This window comes from Salvelinus alpinus, chromosome 21 (assembly GCF_045679555.1).
Source record: "Salvelinus alpinus chromosome 21, SLU_Salpinus.1, whole genome shotgun sequence".
NCBI lineage: Eukaryota > Metazoa > Chordata > Actinopteri > Salmoniformes > Salmonidae > Salvelinus > Salvelinus alpinus.
Genome location: NC_092106.1, coordinates 13,308,843 through 13,326,213, shown reverse-complemented (window position 1 = coordinate 13,326,213; position 17,371 = coordinate 13,308,843). Strand labels below are relative to the sequence as shown.

Sequence of the window (17,371 nt, the reverse complement as noted above, 5' to 3'; positions counted from 1 at the left end):
CTTCAACACACATCGTAACACCCTTTCATACCTAACCTAGGGGGAGGGAGGGGAGACTGGGAGGGATGATCGACTGATCCCAACTCGGGGTTGGGAAACAAGGGGTGATACGGGGAGACAGTGAAACAAAGTTCTAGGGGGGGCAGAGGGCAAAGCGGTGTGTTCAAATGGTAGCTCAGAGGTTGAATGGGAGCCATGTTGGGTCTCGTTGACTCTGGACAAGGAGAGAGGCGTACGAGAGTTAGTGTCCCCTATCTCTACCGTTTGACCCACTCAGGAATCAGTGTGTTTTATTGGTGTGTATTACAGAAGCTATGTTCCAGTCGACTACAACCCACACAGTTAAGAACTACAAGTGCTACTCTTTTATAATGCCATTTCTGACTGATTAACAATAACCCAGTCAGGAAGGAACACTATTTAGCTCACATTTCAGACACTTGCCTAGTTTCCTTCTCTGTGGGATTTTTTTTCTTCCTTTTTAAAGAAAGACAAGGAGTTTGGGGAGAACATTTTTAACCCTCCACTAATGAATAGTGTGTGCCACAAGTTTTCAAAATAAGCAGATTCAAAACACATGTTTTCCAATTACTGTCACTAGAAAGAAAGTGCCTTGTGACTTAATGTTGGTGGGATAAAAAGCCAAAAAATGTTTTGCTTTGGTGCTGGCCTAGTTTTTAATAATGTGTACAGTTAGCCCGGTCCCACATCTGTTTTGTGCTATCATGTCAACTACTTGTCATGCGAGCCCTTTTTAAAGAATGTGTCACTGAACACAGAAACATGTTTGGCATGACGGTGAGGGACGAGGAGTTAACGTGATGGTACAAACGGATATGTGACCAGGATAGCTTACACTGCAGTATATCAACCTTACAGCTCACTCACTTATCTCATAAAGCACTCTGGTTAATACTGACTGTTAGTTGAAGAGATCAGAGCCTGTATTCACAAAGAGGCTCAGAGTAGGAGTGCTGAATTGGGATCAGTTTTGCCATTTTAAATCCTAATGAATAAGATTGTATGTCCCAGGGGGGACCTGATCCTACATAAGCACTTCTATTCAGAATTACGGCAACCAATCACAGCGCACTTCCTGTAACCTACTGTCTGTGCGCTCCGAGGAACTGCAGCTCCCCTCTTCCTGTTTTCTGTTTGTTCCTTTGTCTGTTTTTTAAATGTTATTTAACCCTTATTTTACTAGGTAAGTTTACAGCAACGACCCGGGGAACAGTTACAGGGGAGAGGGGGGGGATGACTAGGCCAATTGCAAGCTGGGGTTGACTAGGCCAATTGCAAGCTGGGGTTGACTAGGCCAATTGCAAGCTGGGCTTGACTAGGCCAATTGCAAGCTGGGGATGATTAGGTGGTGATGATGGCATGGACACCAAGGTTAACACTCTTACGATAAGTGCCATGGGATCTTTAGTGACCAGAGTCAGGACACCCGTTTAACGTTCCATTTGAAAGACGGCGCCTTACGCAGGGCAATGTCCCCAATCACTGCCCTGGAGCATTGGGATATCTTTTTTTTGACCCGAGGAAAGAGTGCCTCCCACTGGCCCTCCAACACCACTGTGGTTACACCAATCTGTGACCTCGCTTCCACCCACTCTGACCTTACTTCCTGTCTCTCTCCAGACGTTCACGGCCTGGTGCAACTCCCACCTGAGGAAAGCAGGCACGCAGATCGAGAACATCGAGGAGGACTTCAGGGATGGCCTCAAACTCATGCTCCTGCTGGAGGTCATCTCAGGTGAGCCAGCCCATCGTCTTGATCATCATTACACATGCAGAGCGCTACTACCACAGCTAAGTGCTAATCTCCACCATTCTACTGTGGCAGAAAGTGCAGTGCCAGAAAAGTACTCTTTAAAGCATTAGTGTCCCCTGTTCTTTTGATCCCTTTCAACTAAGTAGTCTGGTCGTAGGCCATGGTTCTGGTCCTGTAGAGGATGCTGTCTGTTTTGACTGTGAAGGTTGATACTGTGAATTTAAAAGGAGCTATGCCTGTCTGTTCTGCTGAGACAGTGGGAAGGGCTGTTTTTGTCATGTGACTCTCTGGGCTCACTGCATTTTGTTTGCCTGTGTTTTTGGCTGTTTTTGTGTGCGTGTGTGTGTGTTCATCCACAGGGGAACGGTTACCTAAGCCCGAGAGAGGCAAGATGAGGGTCCACAAGATCAACAATGTTAACAAAGCGCTGGACTACATCGCCAGCAAAGGGGTCAAGCTGGTGTCCATTGGCGCAGAGGGTCAGTTTACCTACCACACAAGCACTCTGCGCATGAGCGCACACACACACACACACACACACACACACACACACACACACACACACACACAGAGCATTGACAAACAACTCCAAAGCTCACAGCATCCTGCCAAGTACATCTCCCACTCGGGAGCGAAGTCATTTGGCTGGAGAGGAAGGGAGGTCTGGAGGAGAGGGAGCAAGAGGCCCTTCACAAGGCCAGTAAATCAGCAGGAGAGTGCACGTCCGACTCTGCCGCCGTGACAATGACCTTTCTGCTCCAGCTATCATGACAAACGGGCCTGTCAGCCTCCTCCCCTCATTCCTACTGCATGATACACACGGCATAGTTGTCAGAGGTTCAGCTTAGCCCCCTAGCCCCCACCACCCTGACCAGCAGCCCACCACCCTACACTGCCAGAGGTCACCTGCTGGAAGCACCCTGACTCCAGGGAGAGGGACAGAGAGAGAGGTGGACAGAGATGGAGAGACAAGGACAAATAGCAAGAGAGAGAGACCGAGGCAGGCACAGAGAGAGTGGGGGGTAGAAACTAACACACTGACTCCATGATGAAGCGTTGGAGGGTCACGGGGACAGACACAACCATTGTCTCTTATCTGTTCAAAGCTACTGTAACAACTTTGGTCTTTGCTTAAATGCATTATTCATGCTGTACCCAGCCCATCACTGTGCATATTTGTATTTGCACTATTCATATTTTAAGTCCACAAATATATGCAGAACTAGTCCCAGATCTGTTTGCGCTATTATGACAAGGAGTTGACGTGATGTCACAAACAGATCTGGGACCAGGCTAATGCATAAGAGTTGATATTTATTGTATTTATGAGTGATTATCTTGTGTCTCCTCCTTAGAAATTGTGGATGGCAACGCCAAGATGACCCTGGGAATGATCTGGACAATCATCCTCCGTTTCGCCATCCAGGACATCTCTGTGGAAGGTCAGTCTCTCTCTCGCTCTCCCCCTGTTAGACCTAGTCAATAGGCAGCTATGATTTAATCGGCCCCTAAGTGTTGAAAACACTTTGCTTTATGTTCTTCCTGTTCTCTTTTAAATCAGAAACTCATCTGGAAACGGTATAACTGGTTTTAAAGAACATTCTTTGAACCTGGGGGATGACACTGTCCTTAAATCACCCCTCCTTCATTAGATCCATTGCTGCTCCATGTTCTTATGCCTGGAACAGAGCAGGCATTTCCCTCTTCCTCCACACACACACACACACACACACACACACACACACACACACACACACACACACACACACACACACACACACACACACACACACACACACACACACACTCCTATTCAAAACACAGCTGTGCTGAGGGGATTCCACCGGGAAGTGGAGTGGAAGCAACTGGGTCTCTCAGATGCAATGCATCTCCCCTGCTCCGAACTGTTCTGCTGAGACCACAGGAGGTTGAGTGAGCTGAGCCAAGTGAATACAAGTCTGGCCTACATGCCTGTTCTGCTCTCACTGGTACTTGACTAAGACCGACAATGGCAGGAGAGATCGTTAACCCTAGCTTCCCCAGCTCCACTGCACACTGTGACCGGGAGAGAAGTTAAACACGTTAGCTATCTATACTGCACTCTCAAACATGGTGGCAGTTAGGTCTAGGCTGCGTCTGACTCTGAAATGTCAACTTATTCCAAGAAGGCTCTGGTCAAAAGTAGTGCACTATATAGGGAATAGGGTGCCATTTTGGACATACCATAGACCCTTCAAATTCTAATCTGGACTTCGAAGACAGTTCCACTGCTTTTTTCCCTTCTTCCCCTCTAAGCAGGGACTGATTTTAAACCTGGGACACCAGGTGGATCAGGTAACAGAACCGCCAGTACTTCATACTCCGGAGCTCCAGGATAGGATTTGAATATCCCTGCTGTAGACTGTTATCTAAATCCTTCTCCTCTTTCCAGAGACCTCTGCCAAGGAGGGCCTGCTCTTGTGGTGCCAGAGGAAGACCGCGCCCTACAAAAACGTCAACGTGCAGAACTTCCACATCAGGTAGCTGCGCACACACACACACACACACACACACACAAACCTCGACAGGAGCTAGACGTCATTCCTGACTACAGAACCTGAGACCGGAACAGGTTACAGTATTTCTCCACAGACATTCTTGTTTGACCTCTATAAAATTCCACAGTAGTGAAGCCTGTTCAAACATTGCGTTTACCCACACACTCCAGCAAACCCCCAGCGCTTCTAGAAAGGCTGCCCTCTGCTGGTGAAACGTAGGATGGACGTTAGAAGTATGTGCATAAGGGAAAGGGGGGATACCTAGTCAGTTGTCCAAGTGAATGTATTCAACTGAAATGTGTCTTCCGCATTTAACCCAACCCCTCTGGATCAGAGAGGTGCGGGGGCTGTCTTAATCGACATCCACGTCTTCGGCGCCCGGGGAACAGTGCATAATCTATGTATGTGCTTTGTAGAACCGTCTTTCTGATCTCTCTCGCTCTCTCATCTATTGCCAGCTGGAAGGATGGCCTTGCCTTCAACGCTCTGATCCACAGACACAGGCCAGAGCTCATTGACTACGACAAGCTAAGGAAGGTGAGTGGATCAGCACATACTCTGTCAGCACATCTTTGAGTGCATGTCATTTCCGTGGCTTGTTTTCTCACCCTCTAATTGGTTGCTCAGGATGACCCCTTGACCAACCTGAACAATGCCTTTGAGGTGGCTGAGAAGTACCTGGACATCCCCAAGATGATGGACGCTGAAGGTATGCACGGGGCACAGTTACGTGTGTGTGTGTGTGTGTGGCGTGTTTCTGCATGTTCATATCGTATTCATTCATCTGACTGCTCTTCCATCCCAAGACTCCATGACTCCAGTGTGCAGGTGGATGTGTTGTGACATCACGGCTGCTGTGGTCATCCTTACACACAGACCGTTAGCCTCAGCCCCCCCCCCCCCTACCCCTCTCTCCCTCCCTTCATCTCTCCAACCGTTTTTTTCCTGTTGGATTGTCCATCCCCCATTTCCCTTGTCTGTGTTCGCAATTCTATCCTACAGTTTTTATACCTGTTGTAAAGTGTTTGTGTGTCTGTCCGCCTGTGTGTCCCCCTCTACGTGTGTAACTATCCCTGTCTCCGTCTGCCTGTATGTGTGTAACTGTGGTTTCCCTACAGACATTGTGAACACTGCCCGTCCGGATGAGAAAGCCATAATGACCTATGTGTCCAGTTTCTACCATGCCTTCTCTGGAGCCCAGAAGGTACCCCATTATCCCACCCCACCTTACCCCCCGCCCCGATACTAACCCTAATCTTCCCCGGTCCTGTCCTCCACATCTACCCCCACCCTCTGCTCCTCTCCAGCATGTCTTTCTCCTGCAGCATTGGTGTCGGCCTCACCGGAAACTGGTTCAGGACCCTCCTTTCACTCAGACACAACACACACGCTACACATGCTGTCTTGAAGTCTCTGAATCTTAGTCCTGCTGGTAATAACAGGGTCCTCTTGCTCCTGTGTACTAGCCTGTCTGTGTATAGTGATTGAGTTGGAGTGGATCAGGCCTCAGGGGCCCTTGGTAGTTAAATGGATCATTTTAAATGAGACACTGATCACAATCAGCCCTGGGTCAGATAGTATCTGAGCAGAGAGTAGGCTAGTCAGAGGAACTCTATATAGATGTTTTATCTGTGATTTCACCCTCCACCACAACCCCTCTAGCGCTCTCTGTCTGCTGTATTCATCCTCTGTCCCCCCCCCCACCTCTTCTCCCTCTCCTCTTTACCGTTCTCTCTCCCTGTAGACTGAGAACAGGAAGCCTGCTGACGGGCATGTTTTTCGACGGAGCTTTAATTAGTTTTTTTATTCATTAAGAAGTTGTTTATGAGCTCCAATCTCAGGAGAGGTGCACGTGCAGAACTGTTTGCCACAGTCCCACTGCCTAGACTACAGAACACCACAGTAAGCTGCTAGTGGGCCGGGTTACATACAGTCAATTTGGGCAATCATTGTTCATTTTGGAAAACAGTCATTAATCCAGAAACAGTATGGACATTGTATAGACTAGTGTACCCTTCTCTTTAGTTTTAGGACCAGGAGGGCCTTTTCTGTTATTACCAGCTTGACAGTTGAAATGTTATCGTCTGCATAGAGCAGATGAAACATAGTGTGTGTGTGTATTGAGTGAAGAGGTGTGTCCCAACCTCTGCATCGTGGCCCCGGCAGACTCCTCCTCTCTCCCGAGGTGGACACTCTCGCGCGCTCTCTCCTGGTTACCATGGTAACCCCACAGCGATCCACCCACCCCAAGTGCATCATTGGAGGCTCCAGAGTGGGGGGTGGGGGGCAGCAGCTGTGGACTACTCCCTTTACAACCCCCCCCTCATTTCACCCCCCCCACCTCGCTGTGTGGCGGGACCCTCTTGCTTTGGGTAGCTTTGCTTCACCACTTCTCTCTCTCTCGTTCTCTCTCTCCTGCCGCTCACTGCCTGGCCATGGTTGTGTAGACATCGTGGGCACGCTGAGGCCCGACGAGAAGGCCATCATGACCTATGTCTCCTGCTTCTATCACGCCTTCTCTGGCGCCCAGAAGGTGAGCACCGCCACCACGCCGCCTTTAACCCCTGACCTCTGTGACACCAGCCAGGGTCACAGGCGATGTCATACTGGCCAAGGACGCTCACTGACGCTTTGGGCTCACAGTACACCTCTATGGAACAACAAACTCACACTCCTCCTTACTCTATAACTGCCCTGTTTCAACTCTGCCCCCATAGACTGGTCGTTAGCAGTGTTTCTCATAGCTACAGTTAAGGCGTTACATAGCTGGTTTGTTAGAGTATAGACTAAAATGGGATGAAATAAGCTTCAACTGATCTGTGGGAAGCGCTGTTAACGATGGTTCAACTGTCCAACTATTAACACCGAAACTGTTTCAATGTGTACAATGTGTTTTTCTGTGGAGATTACTCCGTAGTGTGTTAGACGTTCCAAGGCATAATACAGCGTCTTACTGTTTCTTTATTTCAGTGGTTTAAGTGTAAGTCCCTAAACACACCAGCTGATGTGGACAAAAGCGGTACAGAACCAGACCGAATGCTCCCGTTGTATAGGAGAAGCATGTAGCTTTTTGAGTCACAGAGTGTGAAGTTGGCACACAGAGTCCATGGAACTAACCCTTGTCAGCTGTAGCATGCTGTGTTAGCCTCTACCCTTACCACTGTGCAGCCATCCAACAAGTTTGTGTGTGTGTGCACGGTGTTGAAATCATCTGTCAAGTCACGGCTAGTGTGTGGTTTTTGTGTGTTCACTTAGTTTACTATGTTGTTCATAGCTAAAAACTAGAAATTACACTCCGTCTAGTTAGACATTAAACTAACTCGAGTTGACGGTACGTAGTACTTTGAGTTTGTGCTTCCACTGCAGTTTGTCTTTGACTGGTAGGCAGCTGATCTGAATTGTGAAAAATGTGTCAAAGCCACACACGTTCGTGTACGTGCTCCTAATCCATAACAAGCAACCTGTGTATTGGCACCGCTGACGACTTTCATCTGTGATAGGCTGAGACTGCAGCCAATAGGATCTGCAAGGTGCTGGCTGTCAACCAGGAGAATGAGCACCTCATGGAGGACTACGAGAAGCTGGCTAGTGACGTGAGTAGTACACCACTGTCTGTCTGTACCTCCCTCCCTCCTCACCACACGTCTACTCTGTCTGTCTGTACCTCCCTCCCCCCTCACCACACGTCTACTCTCTGTACCTCCCTCTCTCCTCACCACACGTCTACTCTGTCTGTCTGTACCTCCCTCCCCCCTCACCACACGTCTACTCTCTGTACCTCCCTCTCTCCTCACCACACGTCTACTCTCTGTACCTCCCTCTCTCCTCACCACACGTCTACTCTCTGTACCTCCCTCTCTCCTCACCACACGTCTACTCTCTGTACCTCCTTCTCTCCTCACCACACGTCTACTCTCTGTACCTCCCTCTCTCCTCACCACACGTCTACTCTCTGTACCTCCCTCTCTCCTCACCACACGTCTACTCTCTGTACCTCCCTCTCTCCTCACCACACGTCTACTCTCTGTACCTCCCTCTCTCCTCACCACACGTCTACTCTCTGTACCTCCCTCTCTCCTCACCACACGTCTACTCTCTGTACCTCCCTCTCTCCTCACCACACGTCTACTCTCTGTACCTCCCTCTCTCCTCACCACACGTCTACTCTCTGTACCTCCCTCTCTCCTCACCACACGTCTACTCTCTGTCCCTCTGATGGGCTGTCCATGTTTCCTAGCTCTTCTAGTAACGTCCATAGGTTATATTTCCTCTCATCACCTCCACATAGGCCATTTCTCCACTAAACTTCCCTTCTACCTTTACAGTTGTATTCATCTCGTATAAACATCTGCCCTCCTTTCTCTCACACTTCTCTCTCGTGTCATTTGTCACTCTATCCCCCTTTCCTCTCCTCTGTCGTAGCTGTTGGACTGGATCCGCCGGACCATCCCGTGGCTGGAGAACCGGGCTCCAGAGAAGACCATGGCCGAGATGCAGCAGAAGCTGGAGGACTTCCGGGGCTACCGCCGCGTCCACAAGCCCCCCAAGGTGCAGGAGAAGTGTCAGCTGGAGATCAACTTCAACACCCTGCAGACCAAGCTGAGGCTGAGCAACAGGCCCGCCTTCATGCCCTCCGAGGGACGCATGGTGTCGGTGAGTGGGACTGGCGGACGGACGCGTGGACACTCACTCTCTCAGTATTAGAGACATTTAGAAGCAGAAACAGACTGTTTCGACATGTAGAGCAGTTGTACCAATGATGCCATCCATATCTATTGGACAATTCACCTGGCCATCCTAAAGCTCTCCTGTATTATTTCATTCTTATTTAGATCATTATAGTAGTGGTTCACGTTGTTGTCCCACAATGGGAAATTGGTTTGTGATTAGTTTAAAAAGACATACATATCACCAAATACATCTACATATATTGCGCTAGAGGGTATAATGCTGTTATACAGTGTAGTGTTCTTTCTGCTGTACGGTGGATCAATGTCCTCTCCCTGGCTGCAGGATATCAACGGGTCATGGCACAACCTGGAGGGGGCGGAGAAGGGCTACGAGGAGTGGATGCTCAACGAGATTCGTCGCCTGGAGAGACTCGACCACCTGGCCGAGAAGTTCCGTCAGAAAGCCACCATCCACGAGTCCTGGACCGATGGTATGGAGACACTCACTAGTTACTGTACAGGCTACACTGATCCCTCACCCTCACTCTGCCGTAGGGTCGCAAAATTCCAGTGACTTTCCCAAAATTCCCAGGTTTTCCCAGAAAACCTGGCTGAGGGATTCTGGATTTGCTGCTTGTTCCCTCCTCCTGGGACTCTTCCAAATGGGATTTCTGGAAAAAGTTAGAATTTGGTGAAAGTTTACTGGAATTTTGCAACTGTACCTAGACACTTGTCGGTGCCACTGCTCCCTATAGATCTCAAAGTACTAGGTGGAGCTTTGACCATATTGATAATGAGGAAGTATGGGTTTGAGTGAGTTGGTTTGGATATCTTGAAGCTTACCGTCTTTAACCCTTCCCTCCCACCCCAGGTAAGGAGGCCATGCTGACCCAGAAGGACTATGAGACAGCCAGCCTGTCGGAGGTCAAGGCTCTGCTGAGGAAACACGAGGCGTTTGAGTCTGACCTGGCCGCCCACCAGGACCGCGTGGAGCAGATCGCTGCCATCGCACAGGAACTCAAGTGAGCGGGAGAAAAGGAGGGAGGGATGGGAGGAGTTGATGGAGAGATGGGATGGAGGGAGTAAATGAGATATGGGGGGGTGAAAAGGGATGGGAGATTGTGGGAGGGGACTGAGGGTGGATGGGAGAACGGGAAGAGTCAGGAGGAAGAGATGAATGGAGAAATAATCCAGAAGAATGAAAATATGGAGATTGTGGTTAGGTTGAGTAGGACTCATGTAGAAAGATAATAATTCCACGTGTGTGTTCCCTGTGCCTCAGTGAGCTGGACTACTACGACTCCCCCAGGGTGAACGCCCGCTGTCAGAAGATCTGTGAGCAGTGGGATGCCCTGGGGTCTCTCACCCAGAGCCGCAGGGAGTCTCTGGAGGTACGCCCCTCCCCCAGCCAGCCACCTTTCACACACTCCCATCTAGTCATACACTACAGGTCATGACAAGGACACGTTTACACTGTGAAAATGGGTAGACGCACACACAAACAAGCACACATACACACAGACCTTCTACCAGGGTTCCCTTACCCCACTTCTGTGTCTCATGTTGAATCCCTGTCACATAGATGCTAGTGTTCCCAGCAGGCACCTGACCCCAGTCTCTCCCCCCACAGAGGACAGAGAAGCAGCTGGAGTCCATTGACGAGCTGTACCTGGAGTACGCCAAGAGGGCGGCACCCTTCAACAACTGGATGGAGGGGGCCATGGAGGACCTGCAGGACATGTTCATCGTTCACAACATCGAGGAGATCCAGGTAAAAGACATGGGGACACCATCACCAACCGTTTACTGCTTTACGTCTCCAGAGGGTCTCCACTATCACAATGTATCATCATGACCTGTGCTGTTAACAGTAGGTTGTCAATGAAGTTGTCATTTAGTCTCATACTGGGTAACGAACATTTAGAATGAATGGGAATGACTGGAAATCTACATGAGCAGTAGCATTGCTACCGTACCTGTAGACTGCCAGTCATAGCTCTAACGCTACTTAGCATTGGCTCGTGAAGCTACCGGTAACTTCCTTCACACTGCGCGCATGGTATCCATGAGTTCATGACTGATATGGGTATGCACTGTAATACCATGCTGATCCCGCTCTTCATCTGTCCTTTCACTTTGTCCTTCACCTCATTTCCCATCCTTCTCCTTCGTTTCTTTCTCCGTTTCAATCTCTCATTTTTCTCCTCTCTCTTACAGGGCCTCATCACAGCCCATGAGCAGTTCAAATCTACCCTCCCCGAGGCCAACAAGGAGCGGGAGGCCATCCAGGCTATTCAGGCGGAGGTGCAGAAGATTGCCCAGTACAACGGCATCAAGCTGAGCGGGGGCAACCCCTACACCACCATCACACCCAAGACTATCGACAACAAGTGGGACAAGGTGTGTACCTGTGGCTGTATGTTCATATATGCTTTGCGATGTGTGCAGTTACTGCTTTTGCCGGTTTGAATTCAATCCATATTTATTTATTTCTGTTTCCACGTGCTAGTTAATATCTAAAACAGGCCCCTGAGTGAGCCTCAGCCTTGTGGCATTGCTTCTACTATGGGAATGAGTGTGTGCTGTGCTGACTGGCGCCCCCATGTGGTGTTTTGTAGGTGGAACAGCTGGTTCCCCAGCGTGACCAGGCCCTGCAGGAGGAGCTGGCCAAGCAGCAGTCCAATGACCACCTGCGCCGCAAGTTTGCCACCCAGGCCAACATCGTCGGGCCCTGGATACAGACCAAAATGGAGGTACTGTAAAGAAACCGAGCCATACCCTTACTGTGCCGACCCATACTACATAACATTGATCCAGCCCTCTTAGTGCCATTAGTTCTATTGGCTCTGTGCCTCCTGGATCGTGTTCATTATGGCATTCAACACTAAATGTTTTGTGACAGGGAAGAAAATTGAGCGTCCAGGTTGACCCTACCTGTTTCAGCTTGTTTTCTTCCGTTTGGTGCCTAGTGAATACACGCCAGCTCTGGCCTTTTTGGGATCTGGTCCTTTAATGTGTGTGTGTGTGTGTGTGTGTGTGTGTGTGTGTGTGTGTGTGTAGGAGATTGGACGGATATCCATTGAGATGAATGGAACTCTGGAGGACCAGCTGGTGAACCTGAGAGAGTATGAGCAGAGCATCATAGAGTACAAGCCCAACATTGACCAGCTGGAGGGAGACCATCAGCTCATCCAGGAGGCCCTCATCTTTGACAATAAATACACCGCCTACACCATGGAGGTAGCTACACAAAAACAAACATTTCAGTTCACCCGGGCAGCCCAAATGGCCCCCTATTCCCTTTATAGTGCACTACATTTGACCAGGCCTGGTAAAAAGTAGTGCACTGTGTAGAGAATAGGGGGCCATTCGGGCTGCCGCCCTGCTCTCGACTATCTGTTGGTTCTATGTGGAATAGATCACTATATTTCGCCATCCTTTTTTTTCTTCAGATTTTCATTGTCTGTTGTATTTTTAGATTTTCTTTGACCAGGCGGGGCAGTTGAGAACCAGTTGTTATTTACAATGAAAGCCTGGATGCTTCTGGTGTCCTCCCTCTTTTAGAGCCCTTTGTCCGTTCGTCTGTTCTACATATTACATTTCTATCTCTCCTCCTTACTCAATACAGTTTCTTCTTCATGTGGTTAACCTTCAATGTATGTTATCTCTCTCTCTCCCCCTCCATTCCTCCATCTCAGCACCTGCGGGTGGGCTGGGAGCAGCTCCTCACCACCATCGCCCGCACCATCAACGAGATCGAGAACCAGATCCTGACCCGCGATGCCAAGGGCATCAGCCAGGAGCAGCTGCATGAGTACCGCACTTCCTTCAACCACTTTGACAAGGTCAGGGGTCAACATGGGGGATCAGGCGAGAGGGAACAGGGGGGCATCTTTTTGTATAAAATGACGTCGTAAAAAATGTCTGCGAGAATGCTGTTATTTCCACCGGCTTTTGCAGTTGAGTGTCTATACTCTAGAAGAGGTGTTTACACTTATCTCCTGTATGTGTCGAGTCTTAAGTCCCCCTCTTATTTCAGAAGGGAAACTCAGGTGGGACTAAGAAATGGACTAGACTTGTGAGGACGAACCTATTCCTTATTTGTTGACATTCACAGGTGGAACTAGTAGTGTTTCACCCTGGGTTGGAGGTGGCTGGGGCTGTGTAGAGCGGAGCGCCCTGAGAGAGGGGGGTTGTGTAACCCCCGAGTTCACCTCACCCATCCCACAACAGCGTACCTCATCACTTCACCTCACTGTCTTTATGCATGCTGTGTTTGTCTCAACATCAAGACAGAGACTGTGTCCCAAGTGACACCATATTCCCTATATAGTGCACTGCTATTGACCAGGACCCATATGGCTCTGGTCAAATGTAGTGCACTATATAGGGCAGGGGCATTCAGCTCTTACCCTATGAGGTTCGGAGCCTGCTGGTTTTCTGTTCTACACACACCTGGTGTCCCAGGTCTAAAGCAGTCCCTGATTAGAGGAACAGTGGGGGGGAAAGCAGTGGAACTTTGAGGTCTAGAGTTGAATTTGAGGGTTATAAGGAATAGGGTGCCATTTGGGACAAAGCTGTCCTTTCAGTAGCACTATGGTGATCTTTGAGTACTTGTTGTCATTCCCATAAAGATATTTAGGGGACACAGTTAAACAGTATGTATTCCTAAGCACTTTGCCTTTGCTCTCCTTTGGAGAACTGGCCCCTCACTGTCACTGGTGTGCCTGTCTAGTATCACGGATGTATTTCCCCGTAAGCTGTTGTCATTGTTTAACGTCTAACATCCGTTTGTTTGTCTGTCTGTCCCCACCATGTCTGTCCATCATCATCACCCTCGTTTTGCATGCCATGTTCCCATCACCTGACCACTCCCATCTGGCATCCCTGTGTTGTGATTGTTCCATCATGGCTTCCGTCATCATGGTGTGCTCTGTAATTGGCTGATGGGGACCTCACAGGACCACAGCGGGGGCCTGATGGCTGAGGAGTTCAAGGCGTGCCTGATCAGCCTGGGCTACGATGTGGAGAATAACAAAACGGTAAGGAGCACAGACAAGCCAGGGGGGCGAGAACATAGGATAGAGGGGCTGCTGCTGTTTCCCCTGTCCAACCTGCGGGTGGTGCTCTCTGCCTGGCTCTTCACTTGCCGGTGCAGTAATTCACTCATTTCACTCACCCACTCACTCACTGGCCTCCACTCCAGCCTCAGCCTCGGCTCCAACAGCGCTGCTGCATTACCTTGATTTGACTCTCTCTTTTAAAGCTGTTTTTGCGTTTTCCTTTTTTCCCACTCTCCTCACATTACTCACCTCTCTGCACCTCCCCTCCTTTGTTCCTCCTCTTTCCATACTTCTATCGGTTCTTCCTCTCGTGCTTTTCTGTTCTCCTCGAATCTACTCTCCCTCTATTGCTTTCCTTTTTCTTCCATATCTGTTCCTCTATCTCTCGGTCCCTGGGAACAGAAGCGCACAGGGCAGATGGACATGGACAATTACCGCGCTCTGCTCGTTGCCACTGGAAACAGCCTGGTACTGCCTTCTGCTTTTTCTACTCTCTCCGTCTCTCTCTCTGTTTAGAGTAAGACCCTTATTGTTGTAGCTACTGTAACATGGTAAATGTGTATTAACTGTCTCTTGTAACACAATCCCTCTTAACCCTGCTCCTATCAGATATTAACACAACCTTTATCGTTGAGGCATGTTGTCAAATTTAACTCAAATGGATAAGTTAAATGTTTCATTAATTAGTGGTTATATTGCTTGGAGGTTGGTCATTGGTCAATGAGGCCCTCGATTTGCTATTGGTGTGTCTGGGTTAACCTGTGTCTTCCTGTGGTGGTGGTTTCCAGGGCGATGCTGAGTTTGCCCGCATCATGGGCATAGTGGACCCCAACAACAGCGGCGTGGTCACCTTCCAGGCCTTCATAGACTTCATGTCCCGGGAGACCACGGACACCGACACAGCCGACCAGGTCATCGCCTCCTTCAAGATCCTGGCTGCAGACAAGGTGAGGGGGTTTGTGGGGGTGGAATGGTGTTGGGCTCGTGTGAGAGGGAGAGAATGTGTGTTGCAGCTACTTGAGACTGCTGAAATAGGCAAACTATCACTATGTTATTCACTGTCCCTCTGTCTTTCCCTCTCCCTCCATCTCGTTCCCTCTGTCAGAACTTCATTATGGCTGAGGAGCTGAGACGTGAGCTGCCTCCAGACCAGGCGGAGTACTGCATCGCCCGCATGGCGCCCTACTCAGGCCCCGACGCGAAGCCCGGAGCCCTCGACTACATGTCCTTCTCCACCGCCCTCTACGGGGAGAGTGACCTCTAAGAGCACACCACAGGGGGGCGAGGGGGAAGGGATGAGGTTTGGGGTGGAAGGGGGGGTACGTAGAGGCTTGCCAGGCCCAATGCAGAGCAGACACTCTCCACCCCTCTAGGTCTAACCTGCAGTCACTGGGAGAAGAGGGGAGTGAGTCTGAAGCAAGTGGTTTGATTGGCTCTGTAGAAGAGGGAGGGGCTGCAGGTGGAGGGTCCTGGGAAGTGATTAGTGGACAGCGCTACTGCTCCCTCTAGATTCTGGTCCTGCAGTGCCCCTGAGTGTGCAGGTTTTCATCTCAAACTGGTTGGCTGTCGCAACCTGTTATCCTCAACTTACTTTGTTCACAGATCAACTACAATCAAATGCACATCATGTTATGGGGTGAAAACTAGCAACCACAGGTGCACTTCTGGGTCAGGACAGGATGGGAACACAAGTCCCACCTTCACCCTCTGCCTTGGGGATGGGGGGGGGGGGGGGCAGCTATTCTGATTCTTATACTACTTTTTTTGTTTATTTTATTTTATCTTGCTGGTGGGGGGGGGGGCGAGTTTGCGTATTAGAACACAGAGATATATGAAGGGGAGGGGGGCGGGGGGTTGAACAGAAAATAATGACATGTACCCGTACCACATTTTGCTGGATAAGTGGAACTCGGATATCTAACCTCAACGCTTTCCTTTTCCTGTTTCTTTCTTTCTTTTCTCCAGCAAATGTGAGTAAGTGGTGTCAGTGCTGTACATACTTATTTTTCCAGTACGCAACAGTCAGAATATTCTTCGCAGGCTTGTAGGGCAAAAAAAGTGGCATTTTTTAAAAGCAAAACAACAAATGGAGAAAAATAAATAGCAGTTTGACACATTGAGTACCGTAGATAGGTTTGAATTACTGAGAGTTCATTTGGATTAAGCTATTTTTCAACGGTCAAATATGAAATCCTGTCATATTAAAGATATGGTGACAATTTAGTTGAAGGAAGTATATGTGAGGCCTTTATAGCTATGTAACCATCACATGACATAAACATGTTGGCATTTATGAAACTTTGCTTTTGTGATATATCACTTTGACACGGAGGCGTATAAGGTGCTCATGTTCACACAATCTATTCATTTATTATAGTTTCAACTGAAGAACATATTAAGAAATATCCCCTAGAAGCACAGCATGTGAGGTCATGTAAAGCTTACATGGACAAAGTGAAGGCCCACCACTACCATCGGCTGAATTGTTTCTATAGGAACACCGCTTTAGAGAGTTCCCCCGAGGAAGTTGGAAACGATGGGAGAACAAAAAATGTGCCTGTTAGTGGCTACAGGCCTGTCTCTCGCTCCCTCGCAACCCTCCATCTCCTTGTCTGTCTTCTCTATACAGCAGGGTGGGGAGGGACCCAGCATAAAGAAGGGCAAAGGGATTGGGCCAGAGTCTTAATAAACATTCCATTATGTCTTAAATAAAAGGAAATTACTGTCTACCAATCTATGCAATCATCTATATCCAATATCACAGAGTTCAGAGAGAAATGGTGGGAATTGATTTGAAGAAATTAATTGACTAAATTAAGTGCATGACATTTTTGTTTTATTTCTTTAATATTTGTAAAGGGGAGGGGTCAAGGAGCTTAGGGGGAGAGGGATGAGAGCCAAAGTGACTGAGGGAAAAAAATAAAAGACTTGGGCCAAAAGCTTGTACTTTTACCTGCAAGGTTGGAAAGCATTGAGCTTTGGATTTGTGATTTCTTTTTTTGTACTCTTTAATATCAAACCTTATCTGCTGTACTGGAAACTGCAAAACAGCCTTCTGTCTAAAAGTGAATTTCACAAGCACACATAAAGTTTCCTTATAAAATACTATGACTTGGTTGTCTTTTTTCCCCTTCTCTAGGCCTACTTCTAAATATATATACGCATAGCCTATGCCTCCTCTGTAAAACATGTTATTGTTGGGAATATTTTACTCTGGACAGTTAATGGGCCTACTCCTACTACCTCTTAAATAAGCAAATAGTATTTTCCTCCTGGTAGGATAAGTGTAAATCAGCTGCTTGCCCTATGGGCTGCCTAGTCTGCATG

General features: G+C 48.7%; 1 protein-coding gene across 5 annotated transcripts in view; it reads left to right on the top strand.

The window, feature by feature from the left end:
• The window catches only part of LOC139547877 (alpha-actinin-4-like), a 38,142-nt gene extending 20,993 nt beyond the window's left edge, over nucleotides 1-17,149 (top strand). Inside the window, exons 2-22 of one of the 5 annotated variants that reach the window (XM_071357029.1) lie at nucleotides 1,642-1,756; nucleotides 2,134-2,253; nucleotides 3,130-3,216; nucleotides 4,206-4,293; nucleotides 4,770-4,848; nucleotides 4,939-5,020; nucleotides 5,430-5,515; nucleotides 7,812-7,904; nucleotides 8,734-8,964; nucleotides 9,325-9,472; nucleotides 9,853-10,003; nucleotides 10,264-10,372; nucleotides 10,612-10,752; nucleotides 11,199-11,381; nucleotides 11,600-11,734; nucleotides 12,042-12,221; nucleotides 12,680-12,826; nucleotides 13,943-14,023; nucleotides 14,447-14,512; nucleotides 14,833-14,991; nucleotides 15,150-17,149. In XM_071357029.1, coding sequence (XP_071213130.1) covers nucleotides 1,642-1,756; nucleotides 2,134-2,253; nucleotides 3,130-3,216; nucleotides 4,206-4,293; nucleotides 4,770-4,848; nucleotides 4,939-5,020; nucleotides 5,430-5,515; nucleotides 7,812-7,904; nucleotides 8,734-8,964; nucleotides 9,325-9,472; nucleotides 9,853-10,003; nucleotides 10,264-10,372; nucleotides 10,612-10,752; nucleotides 11,199-11,381; nucleotides 11,600-11,734; nucleotides 12,042-12,221; nucleotides 12,680-12,826; nucleotides 13,943-14,023; nucleotides 14,447-14,512; nucleotides 14,833-14,991; nucleotides 15,150-15,308 — 2,640 coding nt within the window. In that variant the 3' untranslated portion in view covers nucleotides 15,309-17,149. Of the gene's footprint in view, nucleotides 1-1,641; nucleotides 1,757-2,133; nucleotides 2,254-3,129; nucleotides 3,217-4,205; nucleotides 4,294-4,769; nucleotides 4,849-4,938; nucleotides 5,021-5,429; nucleotides 5,516-6,758; nucleotides 6,845-7,811; nucleotides 7,905-8,733; nucleotides 8,965-9,324; nucleotides 9,473-9,852; nucleotides 10,004-10,263; nucleotides 10,373-10,611; nucleotides 10,753-11,198; nucleotides 11,382-11,599; nucleotides 11,735-12,041; nucleotides 12,222-12,679; nucleotides 12,827-13,942; nucleotides 14,024-14,446; nucleotides 14,513-14,832; nucleotides 14,992-15,149 lie in introns of all 5 variants that reach the window. The other 4 variants (XM_071357028.1, XM_071357026.1, XM_071357027.1 and 1 more) reach the window with 4 other exon arrangements.
• The last annotated feature ends 222 nt before the right edge of the window (nucleotides 17,150-17,371 follow it).